Source organism: Mycena indigotica (genome assembly GCF_014461135.1).
Source record: "Mycena indigotica strain 171206Taipei chromosome Unknown Mind.scaff0004, whole genome shotgun sequence".
Classification (NCBI taxonomy): domain Eukaryota; kingdom Fungi; phylum Basidiomycota; class Agaricomycetes; order Agaricales; family Mycenaceae; genus Mycena; species Mycena indigotica.
This window is the reverse complement of record NW_023503003.1, coordinates 4847280-4864441: the sequence shown is the minus strand read 5'-3', so window position 1 is coordinate 4864441 and position 17162 is coordinate 4847280. Positions and strand designations below refer to the sequence as shown.

The window sequence follows — 17162 nt, the reverse complement described above, 5'->3', positions numbered from 1 at the left end:
ACATCAGAAAGAGGATGCAGGACATGAAATAACGGGTACCTTTCTAAATCGACAGTCGTATGGTGCGTTGCAACGTGATGGTGGATCGAAAACAACGCCTTTCCCAGCTTGCAGCATTACCAAAGTGGGATTAAGTCAAAACTAAGTGGGTCACGCACCCCCAGGGAGAACAGCGTCATAAAGTCAGCGTGAACGAACTAGACGAGGAGAGTTGAGAGTAGCAGGTGGCCCATGCACCGTTCAGAAGAAGAATAGCATGCCACTCCACTCGCAAACCCCAAATAGCAGTCGCCCATGTCAAATCGCTGCGAATGCGTGACGTGCAAAGGACTGCAGCTGGCGCTCGTAAACAGAGCTTGGGAAGACTGAGTCTGAGAAAGGGCGTCAGAAGGACCACATACGATGACGTGAAAAAGTCGCATTTACAGTCCCAAGCAGAAAGCGTAAGTTGACAGCGCAGTTGGTCGTCTAGATCGCTGCGAAAGCGTCGTGCTGGAAAGTTGGGACAGTGAGCAGCACGAATGAACGGTGTGGCAGGTGGTGGTTCAGAAGAAAGATTGCAGTGGCAGTACCGCGGAAGAGTCATGTTTATAAACCTCGATCGAGACACTCGGGTGGAGTCGGGCCGGTAAGGAAATTTCTACCACGATCAATGGCAAGACCATTCCCAGAATATCAGCATCTGAATCGCGGGCCAAAAAATCGTTCCAGTCCTGCATGATGAATTACGAGCGCCGGAGGCCCCTTCGAGCTGGGGTCGCCAATGCTGAATTCGCGAATTCGAAGTGACTGACCACCAGATTAGATGGGATCTTCATCGGCCGATATTACTTCCAAAGGGGGGTATGCCAATATGCTCGTACACATAGCTACACTTCGAACTGTATCTCGAAACATCGTTCATTACCCTCCGTCCTATCCGTATGCGGCATGCACCAAATCAAAAAGCGGGTGTAGACGAAAAAAGCAGATATAAAAAACTCATGACGTATAAATAAGGTTCCAAGATTAGCGCGCGGGAAGGTAGAAGCAACCTCCTCAGAAGCCGCATAGTCGGAAGATGAGGTACAAGAAGGATCCTGCAAAGCGGACTGCCGATAGACCAGCTCTGAAAAAGAAATGAGGATCAAGAAGAAACGAGACACGTCCTTGAAGAACTCACAAGGCAAAGAACAGGAACTGGAGGTATGGGTTGAACGTCGAGTCGCCGCTGGCTTTGATGTAGCTGGCGACGAAGTTGGTGAACGCTGCTGACGTGAACGCGACAATCATAAGCATGTTTGTCCCGACCCAAGCCAGCACGACGTTGGTCCGACTATTACGGTCATGGTCGGCTTGCTTGGTCGCAGCGTCACGGTGCTCCTTTTCTTGCGGAGGAGGCACTCTGAGCGAGTTGCGTGATGCGTTCCATAATTGGTCGACGTCCTCCTTCGATGTGATGACCTCGACCTCCATCATCTCTTTCCCATCCTCACCCTTGACCTTCTTGGCACCACCGAGATCCTTAGCAGCGCCGTTGTCGCCCTTGGTACCCCAGGTAACATCGTGCAAGTTGCACATGGCATACATCACTAAAAACAGGCCGTCAGCAACAAAGACTTGGCTAGATAAACGGCATACTGAGAATGTTGACGTCTGGACGATTAGTCAGTATTTGATTGGTTACCAACATTGACACCACTCACAAGAAGGAAGGAAGAACATGTACTGGATGAAGCTCGTGAACATGTGCCAGGGTTCAAAGTGCATGAACGAGCTGATGAAGTACAAGCCATATGTCGCCAGAAGCGAGATAACAATGTCACGCAGCGTTGCATTCGTCTGGAGAAGGGTGCCAATATGTTCCCATTGCTGAAGAGTGACCTTGGAGACGGACAGGTACACCGTGAAGGCTGCGCACCATATTGTGATGACGTTGCAAAGCCCGAAAAGGAAGATGGCAGTGACATAGATCCATTTGCTTCCTTGTGGTCGGTTACCCAGGGAGCAGACGGTGACGACGAACAGCAGGGCGATGTACAGCTTCAGGAACACTTCAAACACGTCTTTACCGGCGCCAACGCTGAGGAAGTTGAAGGCGTCAGTTTCCTTGTTTGAGGTAGCAGAAGAGACAAGGAAGAAGAAAGCGAGGTAGAAGTTGGCGATGGATGTCCAGGTAAATATCAGTTGAATGGCGTTGTAGATGAATTCGAGTTGGAGGGCAATTTTACGGAAGAAACCTTGGCCAGATGACCAGATACGGAACCAGAAGACGGTAGCGTGGATGGAAGCGAAGAGGGAACCATTAAGCCATCGCCGACGTTGAGAAATAAACTCAGGAACGGTGGTGGGTACATCGGTAGAGGCTTTAGCGCTCTTGACATATTTGAGACTACAAAATATTAGTGCGTGTTGGTGTTTGAAATAAACTCGCTCACGTCCAGGCTTCGTTCTTCTTTGTTACAATTTCAAAGCAAAGGATACGATCTTCGGCAAGATACATGTTGCGTTCTGAACCAGTCGATTAGATCGGAAAAAAATGAAGAAAACGTTGCTTACCGAATAATCCAGCGCCGCCCGGTCCACCAGAGTGCATTGTCTCACCCTTGAAGTAGGAGGCGAGAGGACCCTTTCCATTGGGCCCGTTCTGGAGCGCCTTATATCGGTAGGCACTGAACGCGCCAGGCAACACGGAGATGTAGCCAAACACACTCTCCAGCGGCTTGTCCAAGATGTTGGACATCTTGTACTCGAAGTTCTGGGACGCAGCCAGAGGGGAGGTTAAGAGAAGTGAGCAACCACGACCAGTGTCGACGCAAATCTCGCCACAAGCACCACCAACTCCAGGGTGCTTGTCAAAGCATTTCCATAGCTCGTAGATTGAGGTACCGGTTGGTTTCGTGCCAACATCCAGAAGAATACAGACGTTGGGCTTGAGAAGGGGACCGAAAGCGTTGAAGAACCAACGATGACTGTTGAGTTTCTTCTTGTTCTGCTCCTTGAGGCAGAAAAGGATCTGCACCGGGCACGATCCTTGGGAAACCTCACCGGAGGCAGTTGCGACAACACTTGATGTGTACTGAGGCAATTTTTAGAATGATGATGCGGAGATACGGAAATGAAACAACCTCGAAGATGTGGGCAGTCACATCTTTTCCACCGACGGTATCTTTCGCAATGCCATCTTGGTAGGCTCCCATGAGACTCAGAACTTGGAGGGTCCGTTTGTTGACTTTACTCCGACCATCAGATACGACACAAACAACAACCTTCTTCCAGCCTTCTGGGCCCCAGGTCTTGGACTTTGTGCGACTACACAGATGAGCGACGTTCTTGATGACAGCGTTCATCGTTTTGACGAATAGAACCTCATCTTCGTTATACATGGTCATAACGATGAAAAGCTCTGTTTGGCGGCCCAACAGGTATGGACGGAGAGAATATTTGTTGCGCATGAAGTCGTCAGGGTCACATGTAGCAGCAGTGTAGCGCATCTTGGAGAACTCCTCGATGTTAGCTTTGCCGGCAGGAATAATGTGGGAGGGCACGGGCATGTCAAGAACAAGATTGCCCTGAACGAGCTCGACTTGTCGAACGCTACGTCGCTTCCTAGAAAATTCCTTGAGCACAAGCCAAGAGCGAAAGGTTGACAATTCACATCATCTTTTCGTGTACTGCGCTGTAACCGGAATTGCTTGGCGCGTAGGGCATTCCGGGTCGTTGTTGTGGTGGGTAGTTGGAGGCATAGGGCATGGCTGGGACATTAACTTGGCTCATGCTGGGGTTGAGGTGGACTTGTGAGCCTGCATAGCTATCATTGTAGCTCTTTCCGTCCCAGTTCTGGTCGTGACCGTAGTCGGAACCAGCATTGTAGTTCTGGCCGTTATCGTAGTAGCCCTGTTGTTGTTGTTGTCTGTTGCTGTTGGTCAGTGAAACGAGGCTGAAAAAGAAAGGAGCACGGACTGGGAGTTGTAAGAGTCCTGCTGATAGTGTTGTTGCTGAGGTTGTTGTTGATACGGCTGGGAGTTTTGCCGTTGAGGAGCGTCGTAATAAGGCTGCTGAGCGGGTTGCTGCTGGTAATAAGGATCGTGGTTTTGACGGTACGCCATGACGATTTAAAGAGGGGCGGGGTCAACCCGAAGACAGCAGAGTGGGGGGAGGAGGCAAGAAATTGGAATTGCCTGATTAGGGTGGGGCAGCAACAAGGCATCATCACAAACACAGCCAACTCACATATGCAAAGGCCAATCCAAGCCGTCTACCTGAACGATTTTCAGAAGCTACACTACAGGTCCCACACAGTTATAAATCGAATACAATTATGTCTCGTCGGAACAGAACACAACAAGAGGATGACAAAGTACTGCCGTCTCGCTCGGACAAAGGCAAAGAATACGTCAAACGATGAGCCACTTCGGACCTGATTAGAAGTACTCTGGGGTTGGTCGGGACTCGGCGGCGTTGTTTATCGATTCTAAGCGTCTGTGCAGACAGGCAAACTGGTGGATCGATTTCTGTTGCGTGACTACTCGTGACAGCTCTTGTTCCTCTCTTCTCCCATCCCCTTTGTCAACGCCCTATTCTTCCCTCTCTCCTCCCGTCTCTAATCTTGTAAGTCGTCCCCTTCATCCCCAACCTCCTTCGCCTTGCATTTTCCCGCTTTTTTCGTCATGTCGTGTGGCATCCTCGTTGAAAACGTGGAGCATGCGTTGTTGGTCAGCCAACTCAAACATAGTCCACCGATGACCACCGGAGTTCCTCTCCAACGACGAAGACGAGGGGTTTCAGAGCGGGCGACAACGCTCATTGTTTCATCAGCTGGTCTTTGCTTCCCGCACTGCCGCAGCGTCTACCTCACAGCCCTTTTATCCGCAGGCCATCGTCATGGATCCTTCTGTCGTACTCTTCTCTCCCCTCCACCACCGTCACTGACCATTTCGTCTCTCCCCTTTACAGGCTCAAACTTCTTCAATGGCCGACAGTTCCTCACACAGACTAGACTTGCGAGTTGGCGGCAAGTACAGACTTGGTAAAAAGATCGGTTCAGGATCTTTTGGTGCGTCTTTGGCTGCTTTTGCCGTTTTCGAGGACTGACTCGACATGCGAACCCCTCTAGGTGATATTTATCTCGGAATCAACATTATTTCCGGTGAAGAGGTCGCCATTAAGCTCGAGTCAGTCAAAGCAAAGCACCCTCAGCTCGAGTATGAGTCCAAGGTCTACAAAACCCTGGCAGGTGGTGTCGGTGTACCGTTCGTTCGATGGTTCGGTACAGAGTGCGACTACAACGCCATGGTTTTGGACCTCCTAGGTCCCTCTCTCGAGGACCTTTTCAACTTTTGCAACCGCAAATTCAGCCTCAAGACCGTCCTGCTTCTCGCAGACCAACTGGTGAGTCACGCATCAACATGTTGTTTTTTAATGACACCGGCCTGTCAGATCTCGCGAATTGAATATATTCACTCTCGCAACTTCATCCATCGCGATATCAAGCCGGACAACTTCCTCATGGGTATCGGCAAGCGCGGCAACCAGGTCAATGTCATCGACTTTGGTTTGGCGAAGAAGTTCCGTGACCCAAAGACCCACCTTCACATCCCCTACCGCGAGAACAAGAACTTGACTGGTACCGCCCGTTATACCTCCATCAACACCCATCTTGGAGTGGAACAGGCTCGCCGCGATGACCTTGAATCTCTTGCCTATGTCCTCATGTACTTCCTGCGTGGGGCGTTACCCTGGCAGGGTCTCAAAGCTGCAACAAAGAAGCAGAAGTACGACCGCATCATGGAGAAGAAGATGACCACTCCCACGGACCTTCTGTGCCGTGGTTTCCCCAACGAGTTCGGTATTTTCCTCAACTACACTCGTGCTCTTCGTTTCGACGACAAGCCCGACTACTCCTACCTGCGCAAGCTCTTCCGTGACCTTTTCGTTCGTGAAGGCTACCAGTACGACTACGTCTTCGATTGGAGTGTTCAACGTGGAGCCCAGGATGACGGTAGCTCTGGCCAGAACAAGTCGGCAACAGCTGGCCGTCGCAAGGTTGTACAAGAAGACGAAGACCACCGTGCTAGTGACAGAATGTGAGTATTCACTTGTCCATTGTTTCGACCTTGGTTTGGTTGATATATTGCGTAGGCTTCGTTCTCACACTCGTCAGGCTCAACAAGGCACGCCTGGTGCCGTCGGCCAGCAACGTGGAACGCGTGGCCGTGAAGCCGAGCTCTGGTAGATGATTTCGTCATGATCGTCTCCGGAGTGGGTGTACGGGTACGCCCCGAGTGTGGCTGAGCAGTAGTGAGTGGAAGCGAATTGGTTGTTGTGCTCAGTCAGGCGCTGGCCCGGTGTAGACGTCGGGAGCGGGAGGAGGAGGAGGAGATGAATGTAGTGAGCGAAGCGACAAGGGAAGCGTTCTATCCCTCCGACGCAAACATGACCAAACTCCAATGTCGGTCGTCGCTTTGGCTCTGGTTCGTGCGGTTTGGAAACATCAACATGCCATATTATTGCTGTCTACCTAGCCCTCGAGGCCCTGCTCTGCAGCGCGATATATGGCTTCTCCGGCAACACTACACTCCAACTCCATTCCCGCCAGGCGCCATATGTATATATCCACACGGACGCTTTTTTCTTCAAGCTTGTAGCCACCCCGACCCTCGGGGAGGGGTGCTCTAGCTGCCCTGATTCCTTGCCTCGTCTCCATCCAAATATGATCCCACTAGTAGCGCGACCGTGTCTTTTCTAATTTCCCAGATCCCCATCTCCCCATCCACGAATCCTCCTTTCTGCTTCTTTTTCCTTATTCCGTGACGTTTCTCCTCGGTTTATCTTTGCTTTAGCTACGGTACCTACACACACTCTTTGCTCCTTTCCCCACTCCACCTCATGACATGACCTCTCCCCCCACTCGACCTGGTTCTTTTTTCCCGAATCCTCGCATTGGTTGTCCTCCGCCTGCATGGCTGGAGAGGGCTTCGGGAGGGCGGCGGTTGGTAGACGGGGCACGACGCGACGATGTTGAAGACTATATAATAGACGTGGGGCACCAACAAAACACTTTCGGAGTTGACTCGACACATACGCTCAGTGTACGCTCTTGTTTGTACTGTTTTTGCCCAATCGAATCGAATGTGAATTGTACCTTGTTGTGTGAGCGTCCCAGTCTGTTGGCCATGGCATAGATGTCATGTCATAGTCGTCAATGGTAATGAAAAATTACCCTTTCAGCTCTTCACAGATATCGCCGATTAGTTGACCGAAAGACGGTTGCTACTAGTACCGCAAATCTTCGCAGCCAACGAAAAGGTTCTCCGCGTCGTCCAGATGAACCCATCGTCTGCGATTATTAGCCTGGTCTGCGCGGAACCCCGCAATAAAGTTGGACCGCTGCGTCCAAGCGGTCTGACGTGTGCATGGCTCGGGGTCGTGATAAATCAGCTGACGCGGGTGGAAACCGGGAAGGATATCCATGTCGAGCGGGACGGCGATGTACCTCCATGACCACGCGGCGTTGCGGCTTGCGAGGATGTAGCGCCCATTGTGAGCCGCGAAGTGTTGGCTGGGGTCAGACACCGGCGCTCCGTCGGACCTGGGGGAGAGTCGTAGCAGCAGCAGGTCCTCGTAGCCTGCCGGGTCGTCGATGTATGCCTGCGGCAGGACCTGGCCGGGAAACCCGAACGCTTCCGCCAGGATCCACCCCTCGTCGTAGGGGAGTCCTTCCCAGGTGAAAAAGTTGAGAAAACACTCGCGCCGGCCCCGGTTCCGCGAACCCGCATTGCGGCTCGCGTCTGGTGTGAACTGGACCGGACTCCATAGGTTTGAGCCGAGGGGAAGGCCGTCCTGACCCCAGCGAGCGGGGGAAAAGAGCGCAAGTTGCGCAAGCGATCCGCTTTCCCTCAGTTGCAAGGGACAATCCCTTACCGGTACGGGGAGTCGAAGGGGAATTGGGACCTGAAATCATTGGCTTTGGTAACGTCTGGTACTGAGATAAATACCGTCAACATCCGTCGCATGACTTCGGCTGGCGCTGGATCCGAGTTGCCCATGCCCAAGTGCGCGTAATTCCCAGCATGATCATATACACCAAGCTCGCCGAAATAATTTCCGACCACCGTGAGACCAAGGAGGTCATCATAGTCGATCGAGGCAAGTGCCCATAGCGCAGGGGCGTCGCGATGGTCATCTATCCATGAGCAGAATCCCTCACGTGACTGTAGATCATAAGCTGGCTTCTCAGTTTGCAAAGGTAGTATCGCCAATGACGGAGGTCTATTTGCAGGCGCCGAAAGCCAGAGGACATTTTTTCGAGTCTGACTCATCTGGAGATGATAGCCCCTTGGAGGGGTACCATAAGTTGGCGGAAGGGTGTAGAGCACTGTCGACTCGGAAAAAGGCGATTCACTCGTACTGTTGCGTGAGCCCAGCCAGACGGAGCCCGGTATGACAAGCTTCTGCAGGTCTTCTGAAGTAAGTATGACCAGAGTGAGGCTTGTTGGGTCCAACGACGAGGCTTCGACAACTTCAGATATCATTGGCGGGGTTAAAGATCGGAAGAAGCGAAAGCAATCCCCCTCCATGGCATAAAGTTCGATAGCATCGGCACGAATAATAACGAGGGCATCATTCCAGCGCAACATGAGATGAGGAACACTCTGCGTTTTCGTCAACCAAGCTGGTGCATAAGTATTTTGAGCGAAACTTACGCGACGACCGACTATATCCAGCCCGCCGGGCGGCGGCTGGACTGGTATGACTGTTTCGGTCCTCCAATTTATCACATGGGGCACATTCATTCCTCCTCGGATTGCACAACCGACAAAATCCCCAGCGAGCATGAGGACGTGAGACGAGTTGGGGACGACACATCGTTTGGCAAAGAAAACACCATCTGTTTGATTTTGTAAGGAGAGCACATATACAGCCCTTGACCTCCGCAAAACGTCAGAACAAGAAGCACGCAAGCATATCCACATAGTGACATACGGGTTCATCAGCCCAAGCGCGATAATGATTTGCGAGCCCCGAGCCTCCAGCCTTGCCGTCTTGACCTGGGCGGGGAGGTAGATTTCGGCCACAGCCTCGTGTGATTTACCACCAAAGGCGAGTGTCAAATCCCAACAGGACAATTTACTGACATTCCTGTCCGACGAAGCGACAATTAGCCATCTCGAAGAAGCCAGCCCGACCCAAGAGATGTGTTGAGGAAGAGATTTCCGCCAAACTTGCCGCGCAAGTATTTTGTTGGCGCGGCGCTGTCTTGAGAGGTTGGTTAACCGGTACACCAGAGCCTGGAGCTTTGCGGTGTCGAAGTCAACGTAAGTAGAGAGCACTGGAGGAACATATCCTGGGAGCTCGAGCAGGGCTTCGCGGAGCAAATGCAACCAGAGTGATTTTGCCTTCCCTTGCTGCCGCAATGAGTGGCATGTCTGGAGAGAGGTCGGGTCAGGTTTCTACTTGGCAATGAATGCACGCGCACCATCTGCAGTGAGATCAGGTCAGTTAAATCAAGCTGAAAGCATATTTCTAGCTGGAGTTCTGGAGGTAGAAAGGGGAGCATTGGCGAGACAAGAGAGCTAGGATGCTTAGTCATCTTACGTTCAATTCATACATCTCGACAGCATGTTTCTGGATTCTTTCGTCAATTCCGTTGACTTGACCTGCCCTAGGTAGGTTCCAGTAGCGGTGGAAGCATTGCTAGTTGAGGTGTCGTACGGAGACGAGGTTGTTAACATCGGGAATACCCACTCCTAATCATTGTTGCAGTTGTCACCTGTAGATGTAATCCGCTTCCTCATTCGACCATTGCTCCCCCATTTCTGCATCGAACACGTTATTCGCGAGACAAAAGACATCTTTGACAAAGCCCAAGAGGAGCATCTATTCCGCGATCGCGTTATGAGATTGGATATACAACGGCAGCTGTCGAGGTATGATGCTTTTCGCAAGTTCCTGTCGGAAATTTATGACGCTGTTCAGAACACAAAAGGAGCAGTCGTACCTTCGCTCGCGGGTGCTCCAGGACCACGGTCTGAACTGTTCAGCGCGCGAATACCTCTTCATATTCAGCGACCTTGCGCGCCAACTGCGCAGATGTCACGGTCGACGAGAGGCCAAGGCAATCCAGCTGTGCCTCTTGGTATGCCCTTCACATTAATTAGTTTTACTTGAACCAAGATTCGTCTAGAGAAGTGTCGAGGACGAGAGACGCGGGCTTCACTGCGAACGCGTCGAGGAACTTGCGGCCGTGCTGTCGTCAGAGAAGCTTCGGGTCAGCTAGTGAGGCAGATCGACTATGAGTCGAAGGGATGCTTTGCATTGTGTTGCGGCCCCGAGGATGGCGACTTGGCTTGGAAGTACTTAAGCACTCAGTATTGTGGGTTTCGTTCTGAAAGTCGTTCCTGTTGTCGTGTCTGTTAATGCTATGGTGTGCCGAGTCAATGGTCAGTCAGTCTACCACTGGATAGTAGGCCATGGGATGATGGGAGGTCTTTCAAGTTGACGCAGAGCAAGATATCGGGCTTGGAATCCATTGAAGTTGGAAGTTTTGTCCAACCGTTGCGACAGTGCCACGTGCTGATCCGTTGTGGCGGTGCCCACGTCCACTCTCCTCCCTGTGATTCAGTGTGAACGCGTCGAGGAGATAACGGAATTGGTTGATGACCTATGTGTTCTATGTATTGAGTAGGAACATTGGATGATCTATGTCGTAAGTATGTAAGTATGTATCTGACTATTACAAGGCCGAATTTATTTCTTCTTCTGGAGGGCAACAACATCGGCGCATACAACAACAGTTACCGGAATGAGTGGTCCTCTTAAATGTCTTTTTCCTCAAGTGAGCGAAAGGACAGTCGTTCTTCAGGCTGACATCCCCTGTTCTTGGCACTGGATCTTGTGTACCCCGACTCGGAGGCGCCGGCTCAGCAGGCTCCGCTTGCCCATTTATCATATATGGACTGCCGCAGAGGGTACCATGCCAAGGGTCGAGCCCCGATTCTACCCCAAATAGTTCAGAATTGGATCTAGAAAATTGTGTCATTGCCCATGTGCAAGCAAGAGACGTGGACGCTTGCCGGAGGGAGGGTTTGCCGTTTTCGAGTGCTATCTTAGCACGCAACTGTGCAAAGTCAAAGAGACGGAACTCCATAGAGTCAACCAGTGAATGGCTCATAGTAGAATAGTAAGGTGTCTGGAGAAACGACAATGCAAGTTCAGTTGAGAATCAAAGGTAATAAACACACTCAACGCTCAAGGGCCCTCCCAGACGGTCTGAAACAGTGTAGTATGAGACTACTCGGTACTCCACTTCTTCAACATTTATTGCAAAGACCTATGTACACGTTGGGTAAGTTGACCACAATTGTGAATCGCAATATAGAAGCGAAAAACCTTCTTAATGAGGCCACCAAGTTTCAAGTTTTCCTTGGGGGATTGATCGTCATTACCAACGGCCTGCCTGTATGTATAGATGGACAAAGGAACGGATTATTTCTAACACAACATACCGGCCTTGATTGTTCGAGTCATAGCCCTCGAGTTCATGGTAGACCTACAGCATGTTCAATGTTGGATATCGTTTACTAACAAGAGAGACCAGAAAGTTGCCAACAGCGCGTGAGCCTGACCATGCCAAGCCGTCTACAGGACATGGTTAAATTTGAGTGGTAAGAAATGGCAAGTAAGCAATGGCATACCAGTCCAACGCTTGATACCACTCTCGCCGGGAGAGAAAACGAATATTGCCCCGCTCTTGAGCCAGGACTTTAGCTGTCTTTTGGTAGGGCGCTGAAGGATGCGAGGCACACGCCGTTCAACAGCCTGTTGAATAATCGCGCAAGCATCGAGGCTCGTAACAACACTGCCAAAGCAGGGGCCTGACTTGAGAGCGTCCATGCAGTTCGTCTGAATCCCAACTGAGTCACTGTGTCACAAAGGCCAGGCGCCGACGAGCACGGGGAGGGGCTCGCAAAAGTGTGTCCATAACTTTTGTTCTACTTCTCTCGGGCTTGTTGGTTGAGTGGAACTTGAACAAGCGGCATCAATGCATCACTATTGTTTTCTGTCCTATCACCAACAGCCTAGGCGTGAGAGTCTCTTGCTTGTGTCACTTCCCATCTCCCACCAAACGGCCGCATTCCAGCTTCACGCGCACCCAATGGAGCCGGAAAGTGGTCGCGCCCAGCGCCAACCGGATTGGAAGTAATCAGCCAGCCAAGTACTACGCAGATTAGCCGCGCGACCTGAGGTCAATGGCAGTGGATCACGTCGCGGCGACTTCAATGTCCCACTGCGGGCCATCCTTCTTTCGCCTCTTACCAGAATGGGAACAGCAGCTCCTATGCTCAGATGAATGGAAATGGGACCGCTCCGGTACAGGACTGGAATCTACCACATCCACAAACTCTCGAAAGGCCACGGGCCATTTCCCACCAACCGCTACCGCCCGACAACAACGCGCCGCCCGACGGGACAGACGGGGACGACGGCAAGGTCTACTAGCGCCAGAGCTTTAGAGAGATGATTGCGTGTGACGGACGGAACTGTCGATGGGAATGGGTGTGTGCTGGTGCTCTTTTCTCTTCGCCCGCGTTGATTTTCTTTCTCTTAGTGCCATCTGGCCTGTATTGGTATGACCACGACCCCCGACGGAAGCTGGTTCTGCGATGACTGCAAGTCCAAGGGCGTTACGAACAGCAAGCGCTCCTTGAGGCGCTGGTGGGCAGAGAAAAGCCTCGGGAGGGTAACGCGCGCATGGCCCGTGTTCTCTTTGACCACATATTGTACGTGCCCTCGTATTGGCTTGGGACTGCTACTCAACTGCCGCGTCAGATAGCTTATTGGCTGTCTGTATCATTACCTTGTCGTCCATCAGTGGAATCAACATTGAAACAACCTCAGGCCATGAAAGCAAATCGCACTATCCAATATTCCTGAAATTGCGATACAATCGATTCCCCTAAACCTAATGTCAACCAGACCGAAACCTTTCCGATGAAAGTACGGCCGCAAGCTCCTCGACGCGTTCACAATGGAGCCCGCGTTTCGCGTCTTCCACTTGTTTCTGGAGGCATGTTAACAAGGAACTTGTCGACGGAAACGGCGCACCAAGATAAATAACTGGATGGTCTTGACCTCTCGTCTACACCTGCGGAGCTGACACGCGAGATTGCTGAATATGAACAGGTATTCACGCGTTGAGCAATTAAGTCCATGTTCGTGGAGGACTCGAGAGCGAAGGTGCGACTCCTCTTTCTGCGCTCTGGCGAATGTCAGAATTGCTGATAACGCTGTCAAGCGGAATATGATACCTCGACAGCCGCAGCTGGATATCCAGCCTCGTAGCGCGATGGTGCAATAAATGCTCTTCCTGCGCTTTGTCGAAGATGTCCTTGGTGTCACGAATAACGCGTTCGAGATCGTCCATGCAGATGTGGGGGAGTAATGGACGAATGAGGAGACGGAGAGCTGCGACGAGGGCGGCCAGGGCGAGGAGTGTATATTGGAGAACGCTGCTGTTGGTCTCTGCTGCGAGATGGAGGAGCTGGGCCATGATGGTACATCTCTTCATGCTCAAACGGCCTTATATTCCTCTGGATAAAATTAGATTAGATTGGTTCAGTTGACGATTCTCGCTGGGCATACATAGCATACGGCTATCCCGCCGCACAGCCTTCCTCCCCCCAATTCTTCTCACGCCGAAAGGGCTCCCAAATTGGGACTTCCAAGTTCTAATTGCCGGGGCATTTGCCGCCCGTGTAGCGATGCCAATGTGCGCAGAAAGATGAACATTTAGATGATTGAGGTGCCCTTGGCAGCTCGCCGGCATTGAAGATATCCAGTCCCACAGCGATCTGCCCGCCCGTGCTCAATGCTCTTCGTGGGTGTTGGTCAAGTAGATGAGCTCTCGGCGCAGAAAGGAGCCTTCAATCAATTGCAAGCTGTCTGATGACGAAGGACTCGGACGATGAGTTTGACGTTGCCCATTCGGAATTCCCACATGGGCTATTCAACCTGGCTGTGGAACAGGCAACCTGGAGGAATTGAATCAGCATGAGTGACATGTCGCCAACTGTGTGTGAGTTGCTAGAGCTGATGCCGACCTTCGCAAGTAAACTATCAGTTGGTGCGAAGACGTGACCGCGACTCGGATGCGCATCATTACTTCAGCTTATACTTGATCCACTAGTACGAGGGGAAAAAGAAGAGAGCTGCCGGGCCATGGTTTGTTGTATCAACTTGTATGTAGTTGCGTAGATCAGCGGCAGCAGTCCCGATAAGTTGTTTCTTTCTCCTCCTTCTCTCTATCTATAGCATGATGCATTGGCGGAAATATGACATGGCTCTGAATCTTCCATTGTGTCCAACTTGATGGCTCGTTGGGCTGGTCCGAGCCCACATTTGGATGCAAGATCTTAAAGCGCTGAGGCCTGAGGACCAACATGAGAAATGGATTCAAGTAAATCCAACGGAACCGAGGAAGATAATCCTTCTATTCCAGCCAGGCACATACGTACAAAAATGATCGCCGGCATGGAATATAATATCCATGCCTGAACGATCTACCTGCTTGGCAACTCGTGCTCGTGCTCGATACCCGCTTGGCAATTCGTGCTCGATGCTCTTCGCAGAATGTCCCAAGTTCTTATGTAATGTCACAAATTTAATTTTTTCTTGATCAGGCCTGACTACTGGATTGGGCCTGATCAGTGTCTGATCAGTAGTATATCAGGTATGTTAGGCAGGGTCAAGACCAGTCAGGCTCAGATCAGTGCATGATCTGCAGCCTGATTTGCAACTGACCAGAGCCTGATCCAGCAGCAGCAGCTTGATAGGCCTGATCCTGCTAGAAAAGTATAATATATTTCAAGTCATATATATGCATAAGATATTGGACAGTGAGGGGGGTGTATATTATTTCTGCACACTATAGTGCTATTCCTGATATTACTCAAGTTATGTAATTATACTAAAGTAATAAAAAATGCAGAATTAATTGTATCATGAGAACATGCACAAATACTATAATTTTGGGTGCAATACATAAGCTAGCAGTAGTACTCCTCATAATAAAAAGAATCATACCTCTAGATGTTGAGGAAAAAAAGTTGCGAGATGGCATATAGTCGGATTGAACTTTCTCAAGTTATATGCATGCTTGGCTCAGCCGGATGGCCTGGGACTTTGCCTTCTGGAATTGCCTGTTCAATTCCTCGAAGTGACAATACTTGGGTCACTCATAAGTCACAGTCCAATGGTACCACAAGAGGCTAGGTGGGCCGTTGGAAAGAGGATAATATTTTAAATATTTATTTGGCCCAACCTGGTCAGGCCCAATAAGGCCGTCTAGCCTTATCAGGTCCGTCAGGCTGATGGTCCTGATCAGTTGCTGGTCAGAGTCTGATTAGACCTTTCCGTCTAATGTAAGTAACCTATCAGGCTGATTGCCTGATCAAGCTAGATCTACCTATATCTAGGTAGATCTAGGGAATATTAAATTTGGGACAATTAACTTGGACAAAACCTCTGTTAGGACCCGCATCTGATCCCAAAGGCACCACAACGGGCGACAGTAGCTGATGTACGATTCGGACGTTGAAGCGGGCGGAGAAGAGAGCTGCCATGGCTTGTTGTGGAGACGAATGCTGACGGCCTGAGGTAGTTGCGTTGGCCCGCACCCCCCGCGACGGCGGCGGCGACGCATTTCTGTTCTGGGGTCGTCTTTCTTCCCACGTGTCCATCCAATCTAACTTGACCCATAAGGCTGTTTTTAGCATGAAGAGACTCCCTATATTCTCCCATCCAGAAGTTCTCGGGAATGTGAGAAATTTCCACAGCGTCGACGTCGGGATTGTTTTTTGATCTGGACTTGGCTTGGTCTGATTGTGGGAGCTCGAGGGGGACAACTTGAAGGTCACACGCCCTATGAAGGGTCTGGAAACGTCATTCCGCCCACCCGAAGTGTATGTATGTATTGCCATCGTCGGGCTCGAAATATGATTATGATTCGCTTTTATAGAATTAGATAAAGCCGAAGGTTCACGCACACACTAACTTGTTGCGGTCCCGCCTTTTGGACTAGATCTATTCCTACGTTCTTTGCCAAGGTCGGTACGGAGTTCATATGCTGTGCACGAGCCGGCTACAACCAACTGCAAGCGACAGAGATCTTCAGTCGGTCTAATTTTACTTGAAGCAGTATAAAGAACGATCAAGCATGAAGAGACGCACCAACATGGCCAAGCTCCTCCATCTCGTGAGTCGTAGCAGATACCAACACCGACATTCTCCAGTACACAGTCCTGGCCGTGGCCACCCTCATCGCTGGACTCCGCTTCCTTATCCGACCGCTGCTCCCCCATATATGCATAGAGCACATTCGCGAAACCAAGGACATAATGTATTCCGCGATCGTGGTACTAGATTGGATATACAACTGCGACTGTCGAGGTTGCGTATTTTATATGTATTCTATCTATAGAATGTTAACCTCTTGGTAGGGCGCGGGTGCTCGACAAACACGGGCTCAACTGTTCTGCACGCGAACACCTCTTCATCGGCAGCGGCTCGGGCGCGTCGGCTCCGCACGAGGTCAAGACGATCCAGTTGTTCATCTTGGTATATTCGTTCGTACCGACTGCTGTCATACGAGCGGAGGGGCCGGCATGGCGAACGCGTCGAGGAACTTGCAGCCGTGCGTTCATCCGAACGGGTTCGGTCCGGTTATTGAAGGCGCATCGAGCGTGAGTTGGCGGGTGTGTTGCGTTGAGGACAGCGACTTGGCTTGGAAGTACTCAAGAAGTAAGTATTGTGGGTTTTGTGCCGAAAGTCGTGGTACTGTTGCCGTGTTCAATGGCCAGTCCGTCTACCACTGGATAGTAGGCCATGGGATGATGCGAGGTCTTTCAAGTCGACGCAGAGCAAGATATTGAGCTTGAGTCGTTTCGAAGTTTTGTCCGTTCAACGTTGTTGAGTCACGGCCACGTGCTGACCTATCGTGGCGGTGCCCCAACGGTGTCACGGTCCACAGAAGAACTTTACTCACAGCCGCCATTCAAAAATGTTTAGGTGGGAAACGTTAGTGGGAATATATAAAGTTTTTCTTGGCCCAAAAACTCATTGCAAAACATTAAATATTTTGGTCCTAAAAATCCTGTTGCCCCAGCCAAGTCAACATTTTTTGG

The 17162-nt window shown here is 50.9% G+C and overlaps 4 protein-coding genes across 4 annotated transcripts; 1 reads left to right on the top strand and 3 right to left on the bottom strand.

The window, feature by feature from the left end:
- Positions 1-1038: 1038 nt before the first annotated feature.
- MIND_00532300 (Chitin synthase) lies at positions 1039-4088 on the bottom strand (the record flags this gene model as incomplete). The annotated part of the gene is made up of 9 exons (XM_037362109.1): positions 1039-1108; positions 1163-1571; positions 1621-1635; positions 1686-2371; positions 2418-2490; positions 2539-3058; positions 3108-3588; positions 3638-3892; positions 3943-4088. 9 exons carry the CDS (start codon positions 4086-4088, stop codon positions 1039-1041), a joined length of 2655 nt encoding a protein of 884 aa, XP_037222401.1.
- Positions 4089-4649: 561 nt separating this feature from the next.
- On the top strand, positions 4650-6214 carry MIND_00532200 (Ck1 ck1 ck1-d protein kinase; the record flags this gene model as incomplete). The annotated part of the gene is made up of 6 exons (XM_037362108.1): positions 4650-4694; positions 4798-4875; positions 4936-5035; positions 5096-5370; positions 5419-6065; positions 6121-6214. The coding sequence occupies 6 exons, from the start codon at positions 4650-4652 to the stop codon at positions 6212-6214; spliced, it is 1239 nt and encodes a 412-aa protein (XP_037222400.1).
- A 3644-nt stretch (positions 6215-9858) lies between these two features.
- Positions 9859-11874, bottom strand: MIND_00532100 (uncharacterized protein; the record flags this gene model as incomplete). The annotated part of the gene is made up of 9 exons (XM_037362107.1): positions 9859-9930; positions 9980-10009; positions 10868-11003; positions 11055-11170; positions 11228-11311; positions 11371-11437; positions 11487-11530; positions 11576-11619; positions 11676-11874. 9 exons carry the CDS (start codon positions 11872-11874, stop codon positions 9859-9861), a joined length of 792 nt encoding a protein of 263 aa, XP_037222399.1.
- A 1075-nt stretch (positions 11875-12949) lies between these two features.
- MIND_00532000 (uncharacterized protein) lies at positions 12950-13531 on the bottom strand (the record flags this gene model as incomplete). The annotated part of the gene is made up of 3 exons (XM_037362106.1): positions 12950-13042; positions 13087-13240; positions 13290-13531. The coding sequence occupies 3 exons, from the start codon at positions 13529-13531 to the stop codon at positions 12950-12952; spliced, it is 489 nt and encodes a 162-aa protein (XP_037222398.1).
- Positions 13532-17162: the final 3631 nt, after the last annotated feature.